This window comes from Hippopotamus amphibius, chromosome 11 (genome assembly GCF_030028045.1).
Source record: "Hippopotamus amphibius kiboko isolate mHipAmp2 chromosome 11, mHipAmp2.hap2, whole genome shotgun sequence".
Lineage (NCBI taxonomy): Eukaryota > Metazoa > Chordata > Mammalia > Artiodactyla > Hippopotamidae > Hippopotamus > Hippopotamus amphibius.
The window spans coordinates 114,901,185-114,926,835 of record NC_080196.1 but is presented as its reverse complement, the minus strand read 5'-3'; the positions used below and the strand labels follow the sequence as shown (position 1 = coordinate 114,926,835).

At 53.6% G+C, this 25,651-nt stretch overlaps 1 protein-coding gene across 3 annotated transcripts in view; it reads left to right on the top strand.

The window, feature by feature from the left end:
* SLC66A2 (solute carrier family 66 member 2) overlaps positions 1 to 24,687 on the top strand; it is a 48,321-nt gene extending 23,634 nt beyond the window's left edge. For 2 of the 3 annotated variants that reach the window (XM_057698675.1, XM_057698673.1), the window contains 2 exons: positions 10,700 to 10,916; positions 23,028 to 24,687. In XM_057698675.1, coding sequence (XP_057554658.1) covers positions 10,700 to 10,916; positions 23,028 to 23,235 — 425 coding nt within the window. In that variant the 3' untranslated portion in view covers positions 23,236 to 24,687. The remainder of the gene's footprint in view (positions 1 to 10,699; positions 10,917 to 23,027) is intronic. The other variant, XM_057698674.1, reaches the window with a different exon arrangement.
* The last annotated feature ends 964 nt before the right edge of the window (positions 24,688 to 25,651 follow it).

Below are 25,651 nucleotides of genomic sequence, written 5' to 3'. Positions count from 1 at the left end.
ATACGTCATTGGTTTTAACTTGTGTTCGCCTTACAATTAATGATGTTGAGCATCTTTTCATGAGTTTGTTGGCCATTTGTGTGTCTTTGGAGGAATGTCTATTTGTGTCCTTTGCCATTTTTTAATTGGGTTATTTGTCTTCTTATTGTTGTAAATCATATATATTCAAAAGGAATGTTTGTTTCCTCACCTCTCCCAAGAGTAGTAAGTGATGCTTGTTTTGTAGATTGTTATGATTTAATGTCTTTCAGGGTTTTTCTTGGCCCTGCCATCTCGGCAGGTGACCAGGGATGTGTGTGTCTTCCCCGCTGCAGCCCTCATGCTTCCTCTCCTGGCCTCTGCATAACCGCCTGTGGTTGGAGGAATCAGGTCCTCAGGAACCCTCTGGGCACTGCCTTCTGGGGTTGCCTGGTCCTCGGCTGTTGCACTGAGGATGTGCTGAGAGCACGTCCCCTGAGGGTTTCCTTAACTTCTGGCGACTCCAGAAGGCAGAGGGGTGGTCGGGTGCAGCTCTGTTCTCTCTTGGCTGTGAGATCTGGAGGAAGCCTGTCTGGGAGGTGGCTGAGGGCGGGGTCGTGGTGTGAGGAGGCCCTCGAGGGGGTCGGTGGGGCCTGCTGGGTGGGGTCTGGACACGGGCAGTTCCTTTGTGTGGGGATGCACAGACCCCTCCTGGCATCTGAGGGAGCACGCGTGACGGTCACAGTCAGTCTGGGACCCGGAAGGGGCCTTGGTGTTACCTTCTGAACTGGGAAGCAGACTTCCTCCCTTGTGCACGCGAAGCAGCAGGTAACACTGCACTGGTTCTCATCGACCCCAGCTGCAGCTCTGGACACTTGGCCACGAGGCGGAGGGCCTGTCCCCCCGCTGTGTGGCTCGCCCCTCGGACCCCCTTTCAGCGGCTCTGTTTTCTCTCAGCAGCTTTATTGAGGTCTGATCGGGCACACGATGAGCACACTTAAGGGTGCAGTGTTGGCCAGTTTGGACAAGTGTACACAACCTTCATCCACATTAGGACAATGAACGTGCCCGTCACCCCCCAAATAGTCCTCTTTGCGACCCCTCCCCCACCCCAAGCACTAATCTGCTTTCTGTCACTAGACATTCATTTGCATTTACTAGAATCTGACAGAACTGGAACCATACAGTATGTACTGTTTTGCCTGGTTTCTTTCACTTAGCATAATTGTTTTGAAATTTGTCCAGGTTGTAGAGGGGTATCAATAGTTCATTCCTTTCTATTGTTGAGTTATATGGTTATACTACAATCAGTCTGTTTATTAACTGGTTGATGGATATTTGGGTCATTTCCAGTTTTTGAATGTTACAAATAAAACTGCTGTGAATGAACCCTCGCGTACAGGTCTTTATATGAACATGTGCTTTCTTTTCTCTTGGGTGTATACCTAGGAGTGGACTGGCTGGATCATATGGTAAGTCTGTGTTTAATTTTTTAAGAAACTGTTGCACTGTCTTTCAAAAGTGCTGTACCATCTTGCATTCCAGCCAGCAGTGTGTGAATTCCAGTTGCTTTGCATCCTCATCAATTCTTTGTGTGGACCTTTTTAGAAATTTTTAGCCATTCAGATAGGTATGTGGTGGCATTTCATTGTTGTCTTAATTTACATTTCACTAATGATGTTGAGCATCTTTTCATGTGCATGTTTGTCATCCTTAGATTTTCATTGGTGAAATAGCCAAATCTTCTGTCAATTTAAAAATTGTTCTTATTGAGTTCTGAGTTTTTAATATTTTGGATACAGGTCCTTTTATCAGATACATACTTTGCAGTATTTTCTCCCAGTCTGTGGTTTCTCTTTTCATTTTTTTAGTAGTTTCTTTTGACAAGTAGAAGTTTTTAATTTTTATGAAGCTCAGTTTGTCAGTTTGTTCTTTTATTGATTGTGCTTTTGGTGTCAGATCTAAGGCATCTCTGTCAAACTCAAGGCCACAAAGGTTTCTCCCCATTTTTTTTCCTGGTGGTTTTGCAGTTTTAGGTTTTACGTTTAGATCTTGGATCTGATTGTCTGTGAGTTAATTTTTGTTTATGGTGTGAGGTATGGCTCCAGCTTTATTGTTTTTGCAATAGATGTCCAAAGACTGTCTTTTTTCCCACTGAATCACCTTTGCATCTTTGTCAAAAATCAGCTGCCTGTGTGTGTGGGTCCATTTGTGGACTCTGTTCTATTTCTCGATTCCTGTACCAACACCACACTGTCCTAATTGCGGTAGCTTGGTACTAAGTCTTTCAATCAGATAGTGTTAGTTCGTCCTCCAACTTTGTTCTCTGTTCTGCATGCTTTGTATTTCTATATGAATTTTGGAATCAATGTGTCATTTTCTACAAAAAGCATGCTAGGATTTTGGTTGGGATTATGAATTTGGGGAGAATTGACATCTTTATGATTGTGCAGAAAGTGGTAACACAGCAGGCCTGGGATGGCTGTCCTTAGAAAGGGCCGCTTGCCAAGGTGGCCTCTGGCTGATGTCTGGGAACTTGGATTTTGGGAGACTTCCCATCATTCCCAGAACTGATGAGAGGGGTTCTCTGTGCTTCAACTGTCTGGACACCTGCTTTCCTTCTGGAAGTCTGGGGTCTTGGTGTGTGCTAGGCAGAGGGTGTCTGTGTGACCAGCCCTCAATAAAAACTCTGGGAACTGAGTCCTTAGTGAGCTTCGCTGGCTGTCGTCTGTTGCTGGAGGAATCAAGCTCGTCTGAGGGAGGGCCCTGGGAGAGGCCCCTGGAAGCCAGCACCTGGAGTCCTCTGGACACCACCCCATCTGCTTTTCCCTTTGTTGATTTTGCTTTGTATCCTGTGGTGTAATAATCACTGCTGTGACTGTGGTGACATGCTGGGTGAGTCCTCCTGAAAGATCATTGGACCTGGGGATGGCCTTGAAGACGCCAACTCAACAGCATTGAGACTCCCAGCCCAGAAACGCTGTGTAGCTCTCCGCTTATCTGTGTCTTCTTTAATTTCCCTCAGCAGTATTTTGTAGTTTTCAGTGCACCCATCTTATTCATTGTCAGATTTATCCCTAAGCATTTCATATTTTTTCTGGTATCATGCATGGTATTGTTTTTTTAAATCTCAATTTCTGATTGTTCATTGCTAGTATGTAGAAATGCAATTGACTTTTGTATATTGATCTGATAGCCTGCAGCCTTGCTGAACTCATTTATTCATTCCAGTGCATTTCAGTGGGTTCCTTAGATATTTAATAAATAAGATCATGTCATCTGCAAATAGAGGTGGTTTTACTTCTTCCTTTCCTACCTGGATGCCTTTTCTTTCTTTTTCTTGCCTGATTGCTCTGGACAGCACCTCTAGCACCCTGTGGATTGGAAGTGGTAATAGTGAACATACTTGATTTACTCCTGATCTTAGGGGAAAAGCATGCTTTTGTTTATCCCCTGCTACCTTAGTGTAATTGTTGTCGTATGGTTAACTTCACATGTGCTAAAACCCCATGCTACGTTGTTCTTATTTTGTTTAAATAGTTACTTATTATTAATAAGATCTAAATAAGAAAAAAATCATATATATTCAGCCACTTAGTTACTGTTTCCAGTGGTCATTTTTGATTGGATATCAGACATGGTGAATTTGACTTGGCTGAGTGATGGATATTTTTGTGGGCTTATAAATATTCTTGAGCTTTGTTCTAGGATGCAGTTAAGTAACTCAGAAACAGTTTGATCTTTTTAGATCTCGCTTTTAAGATTAGTTTGGTGGAAGCAGAGCAGTGCCCAGTCTGGGCTCAGTGTTCCCTCCTGCTGAGGCAGGTCGCCCCTGTGCTGTGCCTGACGTCCTGCATTTGGAGGTTTCCTAGGCTGCCTGGGGGAGGGGCTGCCAATTTAAATCCTCTTGGTTCTGTCGCTGGTCGGTGCTCAGCCGAGTCCTTGAGGGCTCTTCTGCAGGCCTTCAGCCCCCTGTGCAGCCCTCCCTCCAGCTTTCTGACTGCAGACTCCACCTGTTCATCCCCCAAATCAGCTCCTTCACTCAGGCTGTCTGCCTTGGGGGTCCCACTTCCTAGCCCATATTTTGGGAACTCTCAAGGTACAGCCTGGGACAGTTTGGGGCTTCCTGTACCTGTTTCCCATCTCAGAAATCACTGTCCTTCACTGCCTAATGTCCAGGGTCTTGCAAAGATATATTTTGCCCATTTTTTTGTTCAAAATTCCATATATGTTGACCGTGTTTTGGTTGTTTGGGAGAATAAATCTGGTCCTTTGCTCCATGTTGGCTGGAAAGAGAAGTAGCAGCAGCTCAGTGTTCATGTTTCTGGCCTTTGTGGTCCTCTGAGCACTCCTAGCCGCTTAGGGGTAAATGCCCAGCTAATATGGGTTTTAGTTCCTGTCCTGCAGCGTGGAATTTGCCAGAGTGGAGGATGGTTAACCTTTCTTCTCAGAGGAGTGGTGACCGCGGTGGATTGTTCCCTCTGCTCCTTTGTTTTGGGTGGGAGTTGCCACTGTGAGTGTCCCAGAGAGGCCACACACCCTCCCCGTCGGGGGCACCCGTGGTCCCTCTGCTGCTCTGGGGGGCTCCCCTCCGATGGCTCCGTTTGTGGTAAATGTGTGAATTGAGGTGGCTTCGGGTGTGCTTAGCTCACCAGTGCTTATGTTTCAGGAAGACCCTGTGCCTTGATGTTCAGTGAACGTTGTAGCCCGAGTGAGCTTGGATGGGGTTGGACATTCCAGTTCAGTTTCTGGAGGCCATAGAGAGGGACAGCGGACTGCGTCTGAAGCCCACAGGCATCGAGCCACACCGTTGCCATGGAAACATAGCTGGTCATCTGTGGGGCTCTCCGTCTTCCTGATCTCATCACACTTTGCCTTCCTCTTTCGTCTCATATGTGATAAGTATTGTTAAAATGCACATGAGGGTTCTTTTTTCTGCTTCTGGTGATTCGCTGCTGTATCACCTTGGAAAGGGCTGGGTGCTCTGGTGCTGACGCGTTTTTCTTGGAATTTCTTGAAAACGGCCATCAACCAGGTCCTGAAAGAGACTGTTCCCCTGCCTGTGATATGGGCAGAGACAGACTTTTGGGAAGTGGCATCGATTGTGATGGGTCCCCTTTCTCCCGCTGACCAGCTCCAATCCCACCTCCTCCGAGTCACACGTCCTCCTGCCCTTTCCCGTCCTCAGGGAGCTTCGTCCTCACCCCCCAGAGGTTGTGCAGCGGTCACCGTTCAGCGGTCACACTGTGCAGTCGTCACACTGTGCAGCTGTCACCATGCAGCGGTCACTATGCAGCAGTCACACTGTGCAGCGGTCACCGTGCAGCAGTCACTGTGCAGTGGTCACACTGTGCAGTGGTCACACCGTGCAGCAGTCACTGTGCAGTGGTCACACCGTGCAGCAGTCACCGTGCAGCGGTCACACTGTGCAACGGTCACCATGCAGCGGTCACTGTGCAGCGGTCACACTGTGCAGTGGTCACACCGTGCAGCAGTCACTGTGCAGTGGTCACACCGTGCAGCAGTCACCGTGCAGCGGTCACATTGTGCAACGGTCACCATGCAGCGGTCACCGTGCAGCGGTCACACTGTGCAGTGGTCACACCGTGCAGCGGTCACCGTGCAGTGGTCACCGTGCAGCGGTCACACTGTGCGGCAGTCACCGTGCAGCGGTCACACTGTGCGGCGGTCACACTGTGCAGCGGTCACCGTGCAGCGGTCACACTGTGCAGCGGTCACTGTGCAGCGGTCACACTGTGCAGCGGTCACCGTGCAGCGGTCACACTGTGCAGTGGTCACCATGCAGCAGTCACCATGCAGCGGTCACTGTGCAGCGGTCACACTGTGTGGCAGTCACCGTGCAGCGGTCACACCGTGCAGCGGTCACACTGTGCAATGGTCACCGTGCAGCAATCACCGTGCAGCGGTCACACTGTGCAGCAGTCACCGTGCAGCGGTCACACTGTGTGGCAGTCACCGTGCACCGGTCAGTGTGCAGCGGTGAGCTTAGAGGCACTGACCTCTTGGGTCTTGCTCTCTGAGGTGGACAGTGCTGTTGGAAGTGGGCAGCTTTGCTCCTTGTCCTGGAGCTTATCGTCCTACATGCTTATCGATGATGACTTCTTGTTGCAGTTGTGAGGACCTTTCGAGGACACACCCTTGAGTTACTCATTCGAAACATGTTTATTTGGTCCTGCCTCTTCCTAACTGTAGAACTGTAAGCAAGTTGCACAACTTTTTGTTTCTGAGCCTCCCCCGCTCAGACCAGGACCTGGTGACGCTGCTGGGCCGCTCCACGTCCCCTCCTGTCCCCACCTGCCCCGCCGGGCGCTCCGCTGCACCACCCGCTCCGCTGCACCACCCGCTCCGCTCACCCACTTGCCTTTGCTGCTGACTGGTTCCCGTGTGTGGTCCTCACGCAGGGAAGCAGGAGGCGGATGCCGGTCCCAGGCTGGAGTCGGGTTTGCTGAGGTGGGACATCGCAGCGGTGGCAGTGGCTGTGGTGGGCGGCCCGCACCGCCGTCACCACCACGGCGGCCGGTGCTCAGGGGAGGGAGCTGTCGGGTGATAATTGGAGAACTGTGATGCCGGAGCTCTGTTTAGATTTGGACTCTGACCCACGTGGCTGAAGTTTTATAAACCTGCAGGGCAGGGATTACACTCATTACCACAGGTCTTCGCTGTGAGTCGCGGTAAAAAGGTCCGCGCCTCTTGGGTTCTTGAAGGGAACTACTTGGCTCTAACCCTTCGGAGGGGGCCGTTTCCCGAGCGTCTCCTGGTTGCTGGCGCGTGCCGTGCATCCTGCTGGCTCGGGTTTCCTCCCGTGCTTGGCCCGGCTCGCCTGCCCAGGGCCCCTGGTTGGTGCCGGGCTGCTGGGAGGCCGCTCCGTCTGTTGTGCTGGGCCAAGGCTCCTCTGTCTATTCGTAGTGCTTTCAAAAGGAGTTCTTTAAAAATGTATCTAGGAGTCTGTACGTTCTGCCACAAATGAGTTTAATTACATAAAATGCAATTCTGTGGTTTTTGGTGTAAACATAGATGCTTTTGCAGGCTTAATACAATCAGGTGTTTTGCAAATGGCAGCACATAACCGAGCTCTTTGCCGTGTGGTGGCTGGGCTCTGGGGCACGTCCGCGCCCCCACGGGTGCCCGCCTCGCCCTCATTTTGACTCCACTTTTCAGTGCTCGCGTTCCTCCTGCTAGTCCATCGTGGTGAACGCAGGCAGGGGTCCTCTCCTCAGCGTCAGCGCGTGGAGGGGCTTGACGGGATGCTGGCTCCACCGAGCACCCGCGGGTGACCTGTGACCTCTGCTGCGCCTCGTTCCTGGCATTTGTGCGGATGGTTTGTTTCGCTAAACAAACCTGCCTGTGACACAGAACCTGCCTGTGATGCAGCAGGATGTGGACCAGCAGACCGGGGGCCCACGATGGCCAGAAGGGAACTAGCAAGAAGTCGGAGGTGGCCACGCGGGCCCCCTGTGGCCTCCCTGGAGCCAAGGTGAAGCCCCAGGTCTGACCCTCCCTGGGGAAGGCGGGGGGGAGATGCCGTGACTCTGGTGCGGCTCCTCTCTGGGTACCGTTCTTCTGTCCAAGCTTGAGCTCACGTCCAGTAGCCTCAGGACTGGGTGTACAAATATCTGTTCAAGTACCTGTTTTCAGTTCTTTTGGGTGTATGCCCAGAAGTGGAATTGCTGGATCATATGGTGATTCTGTGTTTAATTTTTTGAGAAACTGCCATCCTGTTCTCCACAGCAGCTGCACCCATTTCCATTCCCACCAGCAGTGCATGAGGGTTCCCTCTTCCCCACATCCTCGCCAGCACTTGTTATTGCTTGGCTTTTTGATGACAGCCATTCTCACAGGTGTGAGGCGACATCTCATCGTGGTTTTGATTTGCATTTCCCTGATGATTAGTGATGGACGTCTTTCCATGTACCTGTGGGCCACTTGTGTGTCTTCTTCGGAAAAACGTTTATTCAAGTCCTCTGCCCATTTCTAATGGGGTTGTTTGTTTTTTGCTGTTGAGTTGCATGAGTTCTGTGTATATTTTGGATATTGGCCCTTATAAGACAGTAAATCTTTCCTCCCATTCCGTAGGTTGCCTTTTTGTGTTGCCGATTGTTTCTTCTGCTCCGCAGAAGCTTTTTCCTTCTTTCTCTTTTCATACAGATTTTAACGGTTGCACGCCGTTTGTGAAGTGCTGGCTGTGTTCCCTGTGTTGTACAGTACATCCTTGTAGCTGGCCTCGCACCCAGTGGTTTGAACCTCTCACCCCCCCACCCCTGTGTTGACCCCGCCCCACCCGTAACTGCTCATTTCTTCTCTACATCTGTGAGTTGCGGAAGCTTTTCAGTTGCATGTAATTGCACTTGTTTATTTTTGCTTTTGTAGCTTGTGCTTTTGGAATCATATCCAAAATATTGTTGCCGAGACCAATATCAAGGAGCTTTTTCCCTAAGAAGCACAGAAGTGTAAAATTTTGATGCAGTTCAATTTATCTATTTTTTCATTGTTGCCTGTGCTTTTGTTATCATAGCTAAGAAGTCAATAACAAATTCAATGTCATGATGCTTTCTCCCTATATTTTCTTCAAAGAGTTTTCTAGTTTTATCTAATATGTTTGTCTTTGATCCATTTTGAGTTAATTTTTGTACATGAAAGTAGGGGCCCAACCTCGGTCTTTTCTCAAACTTTTTAGCAAGGATTTTCTGATAGTCTTTTGCCAATTGACTTGCTCCTTGAGAACCTAAAATGGAAAGGCTTCTGACCGATGGACCGCAGGCCCAGCTTTCTGAAGTCCCCGCACCCTCACCTGGTGTCCTCAGCCGTCCTGTCCTGCCCGAGCTCTCAGCCCTGACTGTGCTCACTCCTCGGGCACAAAGATGGGAGCTCACGCAGCAGGCCCAAGAGTCCTCTCTTGCCGCACCTCTTGGGCCCTCTGGCAGGGATACATGGGCCCCCAGCTCCATATCCTGCCCCCCCCCATCCCCAAACACTCAGGCCCCCATGCTGCAGCCAGGTTCAGGATCCTGAGATCCTCTGGGAGGGGATCTCGGAGCCGCAGGCCCTGTCTGGTCCTCCTCCGGCCCCCCTGTCTGGCCTCCCTGTTCCCAGCTTTGATGTCACAGCATCCTCACTTGGGTGGGGTAGTGGGGGATCTGGATGTGGGGGGACAGGATGTATGGTGCAGCCCGGACCCTCCCCCGTGGTTCTTCACGGCCCCCTGGACAGCTAGCTCTGACTCTTGGTGGCCTGGCCCACACCTGCAGCCCTCGCTGGGCCTTTTCCCAAAGGGGGGCCGGGCTCTGGACCTGCCAGTCTGAGGACTGGGCCGTGCCCAGTACACGGTGCCCTCCCTGCTCCCTCCCCCATTCCGTGACACTCCCGGCCACCACCTCTGTTCCCAGGACCCCTGCGGGCCTCTGCCAGCCCATGAACCTCATGTGATTTGCTCATTTGTGTGAGTGCCTGTGAATTTGGTTTCAGCAGGACACGGCTGTCAGCAAGGAATAACATCATATCAGCTACGCGTGTAGCGATGCTCTGTACCTTTACTGGGCCCTTAGCACGGGCTGGGTACTTTTGAGAGATTCATAAGATTAACTCATTTAACCAGTGAAACAACCCTAGGAGGTAGGGACTATTATTCTTCTATTACATCTGAAAAAATGGAGAAACCAGGTTAATCCAAACTTGTAGAGGGTAAGAATGGGGATTCTAACCAGGAGAGAGTTCCAGAGGCTCTGGTGTCATCCTGCGCTACACTATCAGCACTATTTTAGGAAGAATTTAAGGATTTTAGCATCTTTTATGTAGAGTTAATATCTGTATCAAGGTGCCTTGATGGAGGCCGATGGAGCCCACAGTTGACGTCCTCCTCACACTGACCTTGACCTTCTTTCTCAGTCACGTCCTCTTCACACTGACCTTGACCTCCTTTCTCAGTCACGTCCTCCTCACACTGACCTTGACCTTCTCAGGTCACATCCTCCTCACACTGACCTTGACCTCCTTTCTCAGTCACGTCCTCTTCACACTGACCTTGACCTCCTCTCTCAGGTCACATCCTCCTCACACTGACCTTGATCTTCTCTCAGGTTACATCCTCCTCACACTGACCTTGACCTCCTCTCTCAGGTCACATCCTCCTCACACTGACCTTGACCTCCTCTCTCAGTCACGTCCTCCTCACACTGACCTTCTCTCTCAGGTCACATCCACCTCACACTGACCTTGACCTCCTTTCTCAGTCACGTCCTCTTCACACTGACCTTGACCTTCTCTCTCAGGTCACATCCTCCTCACACTGACCTTGACCTCCTTTCTCAGTCATGTCCTCTTCACACTGACCTTGACCTTCTCTCTCAGGTCACATCCACCTCACACTGACCTTGACCTTCTCTCTCAGGTCACATCCTCCTCACACTGACCTTGACCTCCTTTCTCAGTCACGTCCTCTTCACACTGACCTTGACCTCCTCTCTCAGGTCACATCCTCCTCACACTGACCTTGACCTCCTCTCTCAGTCACGTCCTCCTCACACTGACCTTCTTTTCAGGTCACATCCACCTCACACTGACCTTGACCTCCTGTCTCAGTCATGTCCTCTTCACACTGACCTTGACCTCCTCTCTCAGGTCACATCCTCCTCACACTGACCTTGACCTCCTCTCTCAGTCATGTCCTTCTCACACTGACCTTGGCCTGCACACCTAGTTCACGTCTCTCTCCGTTTTGCCCTAGACTTCGACCCTCACCACTTCTGGCACTGGAGCAGCTTTGGGGACTACGTGCAGTGTGTCCTGGCCTTCACCGGCGTGGCGGGCTACGTCACCTACCTGTCCATCGACTCGGCCCTTTTCGTGGAGACCCTGGGCTTCCTGGCCGTGCTGACTGAGGCCATGCTGGGCGTGCCACAGCTCTACCGCAACCACCGGCACCAGTCCACGGAGGGCATGAGGTACGGGCACGGCAAAAATCAGATGTTCGGATCTGGCTGCTTGGTTTTCAATTCTGCTTGGAAAACTGCCAGTTTAAGAGCAGTTTCGGGTTAGCACACTGATCTCATGACCTCTTGCTGTGCAAGCACGTGTGTTCGCGTGTGACAGGTGGGGGAAGCCGAGACCCTCCTGTGAAGCAGCTCACTGCGGGCCGCAGACAGGAGGCGGGGTCCACAGATGTCTCCAGAAGGCAGAAGGTTCAAGCCCGTTGGTGTAGGAAATGACACAGCAGCTTCCTGCCCTCAGCACCACCAAGAGCAGGTCTCGGGCACCCCGTGTCCCTCAGGCACAGTTCCATTTACAATAACATCAGAAAGTATAAAAGCCTTAGGAATTAACGTAACCAAGGAGGTGAAAGGCCCGTACAATGAAAACTGCAGTGAGGTGCCCCCTCTCACCCCTCTGGATGGCGCCTGTCGGGAAAGCACAGGGCAGCAAGTGTTGGTGAGGACATGCAGAAATTGGAGTTCCTGCATTCTGTGGGTGGGAATGCAAGATGGTGCAGCTGCTGTGGAAAACAGTGTGGTGTTTCCTCAGAATATTGAGAACAGAATTAGGATGTGACCCAGCAAGTCTACTTCTGGGCATATGACCAAGAGAATTGAAAGCAGAGTCTTGAGCAGATGTTGTACACCCATGTACAGCGTTATTCGTAACAGATAAAGCATGGAAGCAACCCACGTGTCCATCGGTGGCTGCGTGGATAAGCACAGTGTGGTCTGTCCGTACAGTGGAACGTTATTCAGCCTCAACAGGGAAGGAAATTCTGACGCGGGCTACAGCGTGGAGTCTTGAGGGCATGACACTCCGTGAAATAAGCCAGTCACGAAAGGACAAGTACTGTGTGGTTCCACTTATGTGAGGTACTTTAGAGCCATCAGATTCATAGACAGAAAGTAGCATGGTGGTGGCCAGGGGCTAGGAGGAGGGGAGGGTGGCGAATTAGTGTTTAATGAGTAGTTGTCGATAGTGTTTTTGAGTGGCTATCTCTCTGTATAGATTTTCTTAGTGACGTGTCTGAGTAGTACACTATGTATACATAACTTGTAGTAATTGTCATCATTTTACCAATTTGTATGAAGTGTAGAAACTTTATCTCCTTTTATGATATATTTAATATAGTGTATTTTATATATGTAATGTTTCCTTCCACTTATAATTTTCTTAAATATTTCCTCTGTTCCTATGTAGAACCACATCACATAATGTTATAATTTTTGCTTCAATCAACATAATGCACAAAAATGAAGAGGAATAGGAAGGTCTATTGTATTTGCCCTTATTTTTGCATATGGTATTCTTTCTTCCTTCCTGCTATTTCAAGATTCCTTCTTTTTTTTTTTTTTTTTCCTGTTTTGATAAATTCCTATAACCAGCCTTTAAGAGTATTTCAGGTGGTGGCAGATTTTTTTCACTTTTCCTTCATCTGAGAGAATCTTGATATGCCTTTCGTCTCTGAAGGGTATTTTTGCTGATATAGGATTCTGGGTTGATAGTTCTCTTTTTTTAGCCCTTGAAAAATGTACCACTTCCTTCTGGCCTCTGTGGCTTCTGATGAGAAGCCCACTGTCATTTTAATTGTTTTCCCCTATAAGGAAGGTGTTATTTTGCTCTGGCTGTATTGTTTTTTGTTTGTTTGTTTGTTTGTTTTAGAACTTTTATTGAGATATAATTAACATACCTTAAGCTGTGTATATTTAAAATGGACAATGTGATTTTTTTTTCTTATTAGTAATGTATATATGGCAATCCCAGTCTCCCAATTCATCTCACCCCAACCCACACCACTTTCCCCCCTTGGTGTCCCTGTGTGTGTTCTCTACATCTGTGTCTCTATTTCTGCAAACCTGTTGATCTGTACCATTTTTCTAGATTCCACATGTATGCATTAATATACGATAGCTCTGGCTGTTTTTGAGATTATTTTTTCTTTGTCTTTAGTTTTTAGAGGTTTGACTGTGATGTGTGTCTTGGTGTGGATTTGTCCTACTTGGGATTCACTCAGTGCCTTGAATTCCTAGGGTTATATTTCTTGCTAATTTGGGAACGTTTTCAGCCATTATATCTTTGAGTACTTTTTCAGTCCTGCCCCTTACTCCTCTTCTGGGACTCTGATGATACGACTCTTCGGTCATTTGCTCTGTTTCTTTTGTTAAGATCCTTTCTTTTTTTGTTGTGGTTCACTGGTTCTTTCCAGTGTTCCAACCACTGTGCTCTGAGCGCATTCATTGACTGTTTCTTGTTAGTTATTGTATTTTTCAGTACAGTAGAATGGTTAGTTCTTCTTTATATCTTTTGTTTCTTTTGTGAAGCTTTTAGTTTCTTTGCTGAGACTTTATTTTTTCTTTTGTTTCAAGCATATTCATAATTGCTCATTGAAACAGTTTTCAAGTGGCTGTTTTAAAATCTTTGGTTTTTCTCACAGTTTTGGCATCTAAACTTTTTTCATTCCATTTGAGATCTTTTTGGTTCTTGATATGACAGATGATTTTCAGTTTAAACCTGGATATTTCATGTTATAAGACTCTGAGTCTTACTTGGACCTTTGGTTTTAGCTAGCTTTCCTGACACTATGCTGGTGGTGGGCTTGGAGCACCTGGCAAGAGTAAAAGTCTAGGGTTTCCACCCTCCTCTGCTGTCACAGTTGGTGGGGGGCGGCTATTGTTTTTTCTCTTTTGTTTGTTTGGAGTAGAGCAGTTATTGTCTATAAGTTGCCTGTTTTGCCAGGCTGTGCCCTTCCTGGTCTTTTGTGCAGAGAGCAGCCTGTTTGGGGGGCCTTTTGGCATTTCCTGCTTCTTCAGCTCAACGTCTGGGATTCACGTGGCCTTCTCTCACCTTTGAGAGTCTCGTGTGTGTTTATGTTGTAATGTCCAGGGCCTTTAGTGGAGGAACAGGAAATGGTTCTGTCTTCCAAGAAGTTGAAGTTTGTGTTGCACCTGGTTTTAACTAACCCTTTGTTTTTGTGTGTGATACTCTTATCTTGAGTACAGAACACATGACTGCAGATTTCAGCCTGACCTTCTCATCCTCCTTTTCTTTGACCACAGTCTCCATGTTTCTCCAGAAAGATCCTTGCCATTAACAGTGGTGCGCTGATGCCTTATCTTGCCCGGCTCATCTGCTTGAATGACAGCCTTGGAGGCAAGGACTGTATGCTATTCATTTCTGTCCCCAACATCTGACAACGTGTTTGGAAAATTACAGCAGTTCACTTCAGTAAATATTTATTGAATGAACTCATGAAGGACTAAAATAGTCGATTCTCTAAATCACTTTCCGAAAATAGGAGAACACTTGGGGAAGCATGTATGAATGTTGAAAATGTACCAGTGTGGATACCTAGCTGATTGGGCTAATTCTTGGAGAATTTGTGCGTAACAGCAAAAGTCGCAAAAGGCCCAATGGGTATTGCGTCCCTGGCAGGGCTGCAGTGACTCATCCAGCAAAGGCGGTGTTGGAAAGATGCCTGACCGGACCACGGAGGTCTGTGTGCTCTGCAGAAGCGCAGCCGTGGGCGTGGCCATCCTGCTTCCTATCTCAGGGGGGTGACCACAGGAGTGACAGGATGTGCAGAAGGCTGTGGCATCTGGAGCATTTGACTTGAAAAGAAGCAGCCCAGGGAACTGTGTGAGGGTTGGGAGGTGCACATGCTACTGAGATCGTGACTGAAGGGCGTGAAGGATGCACGTGGTCGTCAGCCCTCGGTGGCTGCAGGCCCCTGTGCCCCAGTGCCCCCTTCCCCTGCCACCATCCACCTGCTTCCTCGGTGGGCGCTGGTAAAGGAGGCAGAAGGCCAAGGAGGAGTTTCCCTCCGGGGAGGCAGATGGAGAAGGGGACTGCAGTCAGTGCTGTGAGCGCGTTTGGCAAGAAGGCCTGGCAGGTGCAGGAGGGCCCTGGCCATGGGGGGATGAAGACCCCCACCTTGCCAACCAGCAGGCCCCACGCGTGGCCTGGAGCCAGCAGGCAGGGGCTGGCCTCTGTCACGGACACACGCCACTAATTCAGTCAGCTTCGCGTGCAGGGTCCTCTCAAGAGCTCGCTCATCCTTGCTAAGACGAACCTAATAACTGTTACGCCGGCACAGAGACCGGGCTCTGGGTGGAGGCGACGTTAGGTTAGGTGCTTGCTCAGCATTGTCGTCGTCTTCAGTGGGCCACAGGACGCCTGGGCAGGGCTCCGTGGGTGGGTCTGCAGGGCCGGGCCCCTGAGGGCCACCGGGGCCCTGAGCCCGAGGTCCTGCCCTCTGCATGGGTGGTGCCTGGGGGGCCACCCTGCGCTGCCGCTGCCTGCACCCTGCTGCCGGCGGGCCGTGCGGGTGACGGAGGTCATGGGAGGGCCACGGGCTCTCGGCTCAGGGTGGGTGGCTCAGGGAGGGTGTCGTGCTCCTGGGGATGGAGCTGGAGTTAGTGGGGAGGTGACTTTGCTCTGTGTGCATTTAAAGGACCAACAAACACCCTTTTTCTTAGCAGGTGAGCACAGACTGGGTGCTCGGAGAGAGAGTGAGTGCAGGGTGGAGCCTGGGTACAGTTTTGTTTCCTGTGTAAGTTGTTCTTCTTTAATGAATCCTGTGTAAGAAACTGTGTGAAGGAATTTTCACGCAGTGATGGATTCGATCTGAACCAGATGCATGAACGACGCGCCCCCGGCGTTGGCGTCTCCCAGCGCTGCTCACGGGCCCCTGGGCCTCTGCGTGTCCCTCTGCTGGGTCTTCCCTCCTCCCCACCGCGGTCTCCGCTCCAGTCCTGCCAGAGCCTGTCTGTCTCGACTGTTACTTTGTCCCCAGGCCGGGACCTTCTCTCCTTGCTCCGTGCAGTGTTCTCACCACCCAGAACAGCTTGGCTGACAGAGGTCAGGAGATCCAACTCCACGATCCTGAAACTGAGACTCCAAGTGTCCCCGTGCAGGCCGGGCGGGTCTGACCTGTGTCCGACTCTTCCCTGAGCCGCCGGGGCCGGTGTGATGCGGGCGTGTGTCCAGGGAGCCAAGGTACCCACTGGAGCCTGAGCTGTGGCGAGCGTGGTCCCCCCAACCCCGCGTTCAGCCTGTCGCGCGTTCGCCTGATTCCTGCAGGGTGGGGCGGATCGCGGGCTCCTGGGCAAGAGTGAGGAGGGTGGCGCTGTGAAGGCAGCACCCCTGGCGCCTGCCACCTCCCACCTGGAAGAGGGACAGCGGGGCTCCCTGTGTGCCGGCTCAGCCCAGGTTCGGACCAGAACGTGCCCCGACACAGGGAGGCCCAGCCAGCTGCGTGGTCGGCCCCACGCGCCCTGGACGCAGGAGCCTCCTGAGGTTGGCTCCTCCCATCCCGAGCAGAGGACCAGAGGCATCCCTCCCTTTCCTGTGCCCCGGCCTGGACTCGGGACTCGGTTTCAGGGCTGCCCCTGCCCCTCCGTCCCCACTGCCCAGCAGCTGCTCCATGAGGCCTGACCCGTCGCACCCTGGGGCAGCCGTCCAGGGAGCCCACGGGGAGGTTTCTGTGGCTGCTTCCCCCTCACAGTGGAGCAGCCCCGGACCTGCTGGGATTTGGGATTCGCGAAGCCCTGCTGTCAAGGCCACCTCAGACCCGCTGCTGGACACTCAGCCTCAGCTTGCTTTAGACAGAAGACCGTCAGGAGGTGTAAGAAGGGAAGGACCAACTTAATCCGTGTCCCGGTGGACCTCCGTGGAAGGTCCTGCCCGTGGAAATGTACACACACAGGTGTATACGCAGCTCACACGCACACGTGTACACACGTGCACAGATGCACACACTCACAAATGTGCACACACGTGCGCACACGGACACGTACACACACTCACACGTATACTCACACTCTTGTTCGCGCGGGTGCGCTTCCTGGAGGAAATGCGAGAGAGGCTTTTGAATGATTTCCCTGCACGAGACGTTAGGTGATTGCTGCATCCGAACCAGTAATAGGAGGTGCCGCAGCTTCGGAACTAACGTCACTCGTTGGCACGGCAGCCCTGCAAGGCAGACTGTGAGCACAGTGCCCTCCTCCTTCCTCCACAGTTTGCTGGATTGGAAGATGTCTCCCAGCGAATAATTCCTGGAGAGCCTGGGGGCAGGTGGGACGGGAAGAGGGGGTCAACTGTGCGGGAAAACCAGCAGTGGACGCGGTTACCATCCGGGCGGGGGAGGGCCAGGCGGGACGCGCGGGGTGTGCAGGGGCCGCGGGGGGAGGGTGTGGGGGGCACCCGTGGCCGCCCTCGTGCGGGGAGCACGCTGAGGTGCAGCGGCAGAGGTGGGCAGAGCCTGAAACTGCCGGGCTGCTGCCGCGTCCCCGCGGGGACACGTCCTGCCTTGATGGCAGCAGCGGGAAGCGTCCGCCTGGGCTGGCTCTGCAGTTGCCCTGGCGCCTGGAGCCTCACCTGCTCGGCAGTCGGGGGCGTCTCTTGTGGGGGCCGCGTGTACATCGCTTCTCGGCCCCCCACGCCTCTTCCTCTCTGCCGTCCTTGACACCTAACCAGCCCGTCAGCGTGTGAGTGGAGGATGCCGCGCGTGATGCGTGTGGTGAAGCGCACGTGCGGGCCTGCGCACGCACCCCTCTGCCACGGTGCACACGTGCACACGCCGCACCCAAGGTCCAGTCAGTAGCTGAGGAGGGCTGGAATTAGAACTCCACTAAAGCCCTGGGACTTTTTAAAAAATAACTTCTTGAGATGTAACATCACACCAGTGCCATTTAAAGTACTCAATTCACTGGATTTTAGTACATTCACAGGGTTGTGCAGCCATCATCACAAACTAATTTTAGGACGCGCGTCACCTGAAAAGCAGCCTCACCCTTAGTAATCACTCCCCATGTGCCCCACCTCGCCACCGCCAGGCCCAGGCAACCACTGGTCTGCTTTCTGTCTCTGCAGCTCTGTCTGCTCTGGACACGTCCCGTAAATGGAATCGTACGATACGCAACTCTTTGCTGTCTTCGCCCTGCATAATGTTCCCCAGGTCTGCCCGCATACGATCTGTCCGTGTCTGTCTTTTCTAAGGATGGATGATATTTCACTGTACGGATAGATCAGGTTTTCTTTATCTCTTCGGTTGGTGGACATCTGCATCGTTCAGCATCTTTTTGGCTGTTGCGAACGGCACTGCTGTGAACATTTGTGTACCAGCTTCTGCGTCCTTCATCTTGGAATACACTTAAGAGGGGAATTGCTGACTTGGTGGCTGCATCATTTTATGTTCCTGCCAGGGGTGTTCGGGGGTTCTGGCCTTTCCACACTTCTTCACTAAGACTTGTTACCACCTGACCTTTTGATGGTAGCCGTCCTCGTGGGTTTGAAGTGGGTCTCCTGTGGCTTTGATTTGCATTTCCCTGGTGACTAATGACATCCAACACCTTTTCCTGTGATTATTAGCCATTTGTGTATCTTCTTTAGAGAAAGGTCTGTTCAGATTCTCTGCCCATTTAAAGATTTGGTGGTTTGTCTTTTATTATTGAGTTGTAGAGGTCTTTAAATATTCTTATCAGATACATGATTTGCAAATGTCTTCTCCCGTTGTATGCTGTCTTTTCACATTGCAGCACAAAAGATTTGAATTTTGATGAAGTCCATTGTATCTTAAAAAATTGCTATGCTTTTGATGTCACACCCAAGAAACGATTGTTTCTTGGGATCCATGGTCACAAAGACCTGCTCCTGGGGGATGTGTTCTGGTAGGTCTTGAATTCTGGGAGCTTTGGGTAGGTGGGCAGGCGGGGAGGCGCGGGAGTGAGGCTCTCACCTCAGCGGCACGGGCCGGGGGCAGGCTTTCCGGACGCTGGGCAGGGTGGCGATGAGGTGAGAGGTATTTTAGGACTAGTGCTCTGTCTGCTCCGGTTGGGAGGGAAGGTCCTGGAGCCAAGAGTGAGGTGACGGGAGCCCGGGGGGTGGAGAGGGCCAGGCACGGGAGGCAGCAGCTGGGGCTGCGGAGGGACCTAGGAAAAGGGACCCAGCTCTCGGGCCCCCTCTGAGCTGGAAGAGTGCAGCCTGGGGACAGTCTCCCTGCCGCCCAGACCGGCTTCTGCAAGCTTCTCTGTGCCCCGCGCCCCGTGTCGCCAGCATTGCGGGAGCCCTGGGCTGGCTGAGTCCTCTGTCCGGGAGGGGTCTTCCTGGAGACCCAGCTGCGTGCAGCCGGCGCCTTCCGGACTTGGTGTCCACAGGGGTGTCCCTGCCTGCCGGCCCGTGGTGGCCAGGCCTCGGGGCTTGCCCCGCCCGACTGCTGCCGAGGGTGAAGGAGGACGGAACACCCGTGTGGGGAGACTGGGCCTGGGCTCCGGCACGTGTCCACAGGGCACCGCGGGGTCTGGGTGACCAGAGGGTGCCAGACATGAGCGTGTGTGTCCAGAGCGCCCCACGCCCGCGCGAGGGCTCACGTCGCTCAGGCTGCTGGCTGCTGCGGGGACTGGGCGGGAGCAGCTTGGTTAATATCTGCTCTGAGCCCTCGACGCACGAGGCTGGTCGTGGGGCCTTGGAGGGCTGCCAGACTCCTGCCCCGGGGCGAGAGTCGATGAGGGCTGAGGCCGGCGGAGGCCTCTGGGCAGCTAAAAATGTTCCTGTGCGTCAGGCAGAGCCCAGCGCTCCCCGATGACCTCATGTCTCCGCTCGCCAGGTCATCATCGCCCGGGCACCTGTGCCTTCAGGGCCCAGAGGGACACAGGCCGGGACAGGCTCCCGCGATGCCTTCTGCCGCCCCCTCCCCAGCCCTCCCCACCACGCAAGGCACTTGCTCTGTGCCCTTGGGTGAGTCACCCAACCTCTCTGTGCCTCAGCCTCTCCTCCATAAAAGGGGCCCTGCGCAGGCCGCCGTGTGTGGTTTGTTTTTGGCGGGAGGGTCTCTGGGTCTCCTATTAAGTTCAGGTATCTCTGGGGGAGACTGTCTTAGCTCATAATTCTGTAAAATGGAACTAGACTCTTTTATGACTCGGTGGTTCTCTTCCTGTCTTCGTGGCCTTTTGCAGAAATCACAGCTGCTTGTTGGAGCCTCTCCTTGAGATGCTTTCTCTGTGGGTGTGGGTTTCCCTTTGCCATGGAAGTGCTCCGAGCTGTGGAGAGCTGTGAGCAGCCTCGCTGGCAGGCCGGGCATCTCGGCGGCTCAGATGGGTGCGTCCTGGCTCTGGTCTGCCCAGATGCCTGCAGCCTCCTGGTGCCGCAGGCCCACGGGTGCCCAGTGCCCCGCGCACACCGCTCCTGCCGCCGCTGCGGACGTGATCACACCTTCTGTCACTCTGGTGCGTTTCCCCGTTGTGTCGTGTGCTGGTTGCCCCGAGCGGCTCCTGGGCAGCGCTGGTGCGGCCGCCTGCAGCTCTTTCCAGGCACCGCTGAGGATGGCCCCTGTCCAGTCCCCTGTGTCCTGGGCTGCGACACAGAGTCACCTGCAGGCCATTTATCACACCACTGCTTCACGCTAGAATTCCGAGGTGGTGCACCACAGCACAGGATTCAGATGGAGAGAGAGGCACAGCTTGGAGGCGACAGGTGCTGCGTAGGAGAGCTGACAGCAGCGGTACTCTCCCTGCCTCCTCAGCTGTCCTCCAGGGCTCACGAGGTCAGAGGTCACAGGGACCAGTCAGCAAAGGCCAGAAAAACTTGGAGCAGGGCATGGGGGGGCCAGTGATGGAATGCTACCAATCTCGGGTCTTTTTCACATTGGGCCTCTCTCTTCCGCTGGGTGCAGCTACAAAGCCGGACAGGACGGACGGCGCAGCTCTGTGCTGGAGCCGGCGGGTTGCGGGAAGGAAGTGTGGATGACATGAGGTGCTTTGTTTCTCAACACCTGCCAGCCTGGACTCCAGCACAGCCCCAGGTCCAGAACGGTGCACTCGGTGGAAAGGTCTGAGAGAAGCTGCTCCTCCTGGTCTGAGGAGTGGGAAGGGGTCCCCTCCAGGACCTGTGGGGCAGACCACCACCCACGTCCCAGGTCCCAGCCGGGCCACCGAGGGCTGCCTGCACAGCGCAGACCCTAGTAGCACCCCAGTGGTTTTGAAAACCGAACTGAATTGAGCTGCAGCCCCTGAAAACTAGGCAGAGCTTGCAGCTTGAACTTAACCATGTCAGTTCCCTGGTAGAACATAAGAAACAACATTCTCCACAGGATCGAAGCAAGACAAAGTCTCCTTACATAATGTTAAAAACATCCAGGATATGAACCAAAATTACTCACCACGAAGAGTAGGAAAATCTCAACAGCTCTCAAAAGGAAAGACAATCAGCAGACAACAAAGAATCGGAAGACAGTCAACCAAAGTGACGCAGATACTGGAATTATCAGATTTTAAAGGCACTAGTATAACTACGCTCTAAGGAGCAGTAGCAGACACTCTTTAAATCAATGCAGAGATAGACCATCTCAGGAGAGAAATAAAAGCTATAAAAAAAACCAATTAGAAAATTTTGAATTGAAAAATACAGTAGCTAAATAAAAAATATACTTCATTAGTTCAGTAGTAGAATGGAAATGACAGAGGTTGAATCCATGAACTAGAAAATCAATAAAAATCATCCATTCTGAACAATAGAAAAAAAAATCGGAGGGAAAAAAAGAGAATAGACTCAGGGGCAGCACCACAGGAGAGGAGAAAGAGTGGTGCAGAAAAGAATGTTGAAGAAATAATGGCTGCAGACGTTGCAGATTTGATGCAAGGTTGACGTGTAGATGGAAGGTATGCAGTGAGTCGCACACACGTGTCCTGTCACAGTCAAACCGCTAAACACCAACGTCAAGTAAAAGTCAAAAGCAGCCAGAGAAAAAGGACTGATTATATATAATCATCTGGATTTTAAATGCATAGTTAGTTATCAGCTAATTAAAAACAGAAGTCTCTAAACACTGTGTGAGCCAACATGACACGCCAGGTGAGATGCGCTGGGCTGTTCAGACACCAAGGCCCGGCCTCTGTGCCTCTGAAGGCCGAGTCCTTCTCCTGAGTAAGGATCATGGACGCCTCCAGGGGTCGTGGGTGAAGGTCAAGGGGGCTGTCCACTTCCTGTCCTGGTTCTGCGTGGTTCGTTTGATGCTCTAGTGGGCAAAGCAGGGACGTGGACATCCCTGCACTGAGCGCAGGCCATGGGCTCCTTGCCTGGTCTTACTGATAAGAGCCGACCTGGGGTCAGAGGCCTCCCAGCCCCAGGGTGGAGGGGCCACCTCAGGAGTGCAGAGTGCCCTCCCTGCCCAGGCCACCGTCGGCGCCCCGCCTGGTGTCTGCAGCTCAGAGCTACATCCTGTCCCTGAGGTTCTCGCCTCCTCCCTGCGACAGGCAGCTCCCCCCACAAACTGTGGTTCATTGAGCCATAGAAGGTTTGCCTGCTGTGGAAATGGGTCTGATTTAAACATTTTATGCAGGAAAACATGCTGGTGCTGGTGCTCATTACCTGGCAGGCCCGGCATTAGAGGCTGCATGCGGAGAGGTGTGCAGATGTGATCGATAGATGACACGGGTCCCTCTGTGCCACACGGACCAATCTGAGACGTGGGGGTGGCACCGATGCCCAGAAATGGAGTCACCCTCAGACTGTATTCTGAGCAAGGGCCTGGCCCAGAGGGCATTCCCTGGCACAGCCTGTATCACCCACGTCGCCTAGCAGCCTTTGGTTTCTCGCTCAGCACCCCTGGATGCAGGCTGCGGGGAGAGGGCCACCCCTTCCAGGCCACTTCTCGTGCTTCGGGGTCAGCCTAACCCTAACCCTAACCCCAACCCAACCGTGAGGAGGTGGCAGTCTTCCCTCTCCCACCTGAGGCCACCGTGTGTCTCCCGAGGGCCGTGCACCTGCAGTGCCTGCAGCTGGGAAGGATGGGACATTTGTGAGGCCGTGTGGGCTCGGCCCCTGTGCCAGCCCCTCCCCTGCCCTGGGGAGCTGAGGCTGCTTCTGCCAAAGGGCCTTCCTGTCCCTGTGGTCATGCACATGGTGGCTTCGTGGCCAGGACAGGAGGGATGGGAGGGTGGGCCAGGGCTGGTATGGCCCCTGAGCCCCTGGTTTATGGCCCCGACCCCTGGATTATGACCCTGACCCCTGGATTATCGTCCCTGACCCCTGGTTAGTGACCCCGACTCCTGATCTGTGACCCCTCACTGCCATTTGTGTCTCTGCAGCATCAAGATGGTCCTCATGTGGACAAGCGGCGACACCTTCAAGACAGCCTACTTCCTGCTGAACGGCGCGCCCCTGCAGTTCTCAGTGTGTGGGCTGCTGCAGGTGCTGGTGGACCTGGCCATCCTGGGGCAGGCCTACTTGTTCACCCACCGCCCCCTGAAGCCAGCCCCCCACACAGTGCACCCTGCCAGCACCAAGGCCCTCTGAGGCAGCCAGGAGGGTGGGGACGCAGGGCCTCTGGCTGTGGGCTCTGGCCTGGCCGCTTGTCTTCCCCATGTGGGGCAATGGGCATTGTGGCCCCAAGACAGGGTCCCTGCCACTGGGGTCTCTTTCAGCCTCCGTGGCTCTCGGGGTTGCGGGGGCCCAGGTGCCGTGATGCTGTGTTCTGTCACCCAGGACTCATGCGAGCAGGTTTTCCCCCCCTGGGCTGGGCTGCCATTGTTCTCCAGGGGACAGAAAGCAGGTCTCCTCTCCCACTTCGGCTCGAAACACCGCTGGATGGAGGTAGGGTCACGTTCACAGCCCAGGAGGAGGCGGCCCTGGGCCCCGCAGGACTGAGGACCTCAGGAAACCTCCCCTTCTCAGCCCCTGTGGCCCTGACGTGGCTGGTGGGCCCAGGGGGCCTGCAGCTGGGCCGGGGAGCCCGGAGACGGGGGCGCGGAGGGCAGTAGTGAGAAGCGGCACCCGGAGAGCCTGACCCCCCGGTCCTCGGATCCTGCCGTCTCAGACTGGCTGGGGTGACGCATGGCAGGGTCGGGCCTGGGGTACGTGGGGACAAGGTGCTGAGGCACCATGGGGCTGTGGTTGCCTCACCCTCGGAGGGGACCTTTCCAGGGCACCAGTGGCCTTGCTGCTTCACGGCCCCTCCTGGGCAAGGCTGCTGTGGAGCCATGGCGTGCGGCTGGGGTCTGGCCAGCGTGAGCCCTGGGGTGTAGGGAGCGGGGCCTGGCCGGTGCAACAGCCCCCGGGGGCACCCAGGAAGGCCGAGAGCCAGGCTCCAGGGCTGGGCAGACCCGCTGGCCATCTCCGCAGAGGGCCATCCCCACAGGCGTCCCTTCCCTCTGGGAATCGTGTGCTCGCAGACGTGGCCTTAGGTGTCCGTCTTCCAGGCCTGGAGGCGCCTGCGGGTCAGGGCAGGGGTCAGCGAGGCAGCGTCCCCCTTCCGGGCGGCCCTCCGCGTCTGCTGCGCCTGGCAGCGGTGGGGCCACTGCTCTGCCGTCGGTCTCCTGCAGTTTACACGAGCACCTCAGCTGTGCCCAGCAGCCCCGCGTCAGCTCCAGGCCCCACAGGGTGTTTTGGTGGCCACCGCAGCGCTCCTACAGGCCGTGCCCTTCCGCGGGGAGGAGGGGCGGCTCTGCACTCTCCACACTCCCTGGGGCTGGGCCAAAGCGCCGGCGTCTGCCGTGGCTGGTGGAAGGCACGTGAAGCTGTTTCCTGCTCCTGGGTTTTCCTCAAAAACTCCTGAATGTTTGAGGATCCTGCCTAGTCCTCTGGCTTGCAAGATGCTTTGGAAATGTTTATTTTTAAAAAACGAAGGGAAATGTCTGTAGCAGTCATTGCCTCCAAATTGAAACATCGCGGTTGCAGCGGTGACCTGTGGGGGAGCACTGGCAGTTCTGTCAGGGTGACTTTCATTCAATAAACGGCTCGTGGATCCAGTGTGGCCTTGTGAGTGGGGGTGGAGCAGGGCCCAGGGCAGAGCAAAGGCGCGGGTCCGTCCTCATCCCCCTCAGGGGTCCCCAGGGAAGGCCAGCCCCACGTCCAGGGCTGGGGTGTGGGTCTGGCCCCTGTGAGGCCGGGGCTGCTCCCTCAGGCCCCCCAGGACAGTGACCGGCCACCCTGTGCCAGCAGGGCCGGGCCAGAGGAGGCAGCACCTTGGTCCCCACCATTCACACAGTTCCCTTGACAACAGAATGTCTCAGAAGGTTGGGGACTGTCCCTTTAAAGGCCAAAGAAGTGTTTCAAGGAAAACCGATAATTCTGTATAGCAAGTAGGGTTGCAACCGTTTGTACTGAGCTTTTTTTTTTCTTTTTCATGGACAGTATTTATGCTGGGGGCGAAACCAGAAAAACCAACGCATTCAAAATACACGAAAGTGATATATTTTAGATTGTCCCACGAGTCAGCCCGGCCTGGAGCGCCGGCTCTGGAGCGTCCGGGTGTGAGCGTGGCCCCAGAGCCGACCATGGCAGTGATGCTGCGTGGCCGCGCGGCAGCGGGGAGCCCCAGCGTGGCCCCTGGAGCCCACGTCCTGAGTCACGCAGGACAGGGTCCTGCTCCGGGGGTGGATTTTCATTTTCCTTCTGATACGTGTTAACTGAAAATAACTTTTAATTAAAACATAATGCAGTACACGTTTAAACAGTAAAAAGAACAAAAATACACGAAGGTGGCTTTGCGGGGACGTCACTGCTGAGCAGAGCAGTGGCACAGAAAGGCTGCTGTGTTCCTCCGAGGAGCACGCCCGGGTGCCACCGTCAGAGACCGCAGAGGAAGCTGTTCCGCAGATGCAGCTGCTCCCCTGGCCAAGGTGGCTGTGGCCCCCCCCCCATGCTCTGGACAGAAGTGGGGCTTCGTGTCAAAACGACACGTGAAGGTCGCTTTTCCCCCGAACCCCAAATG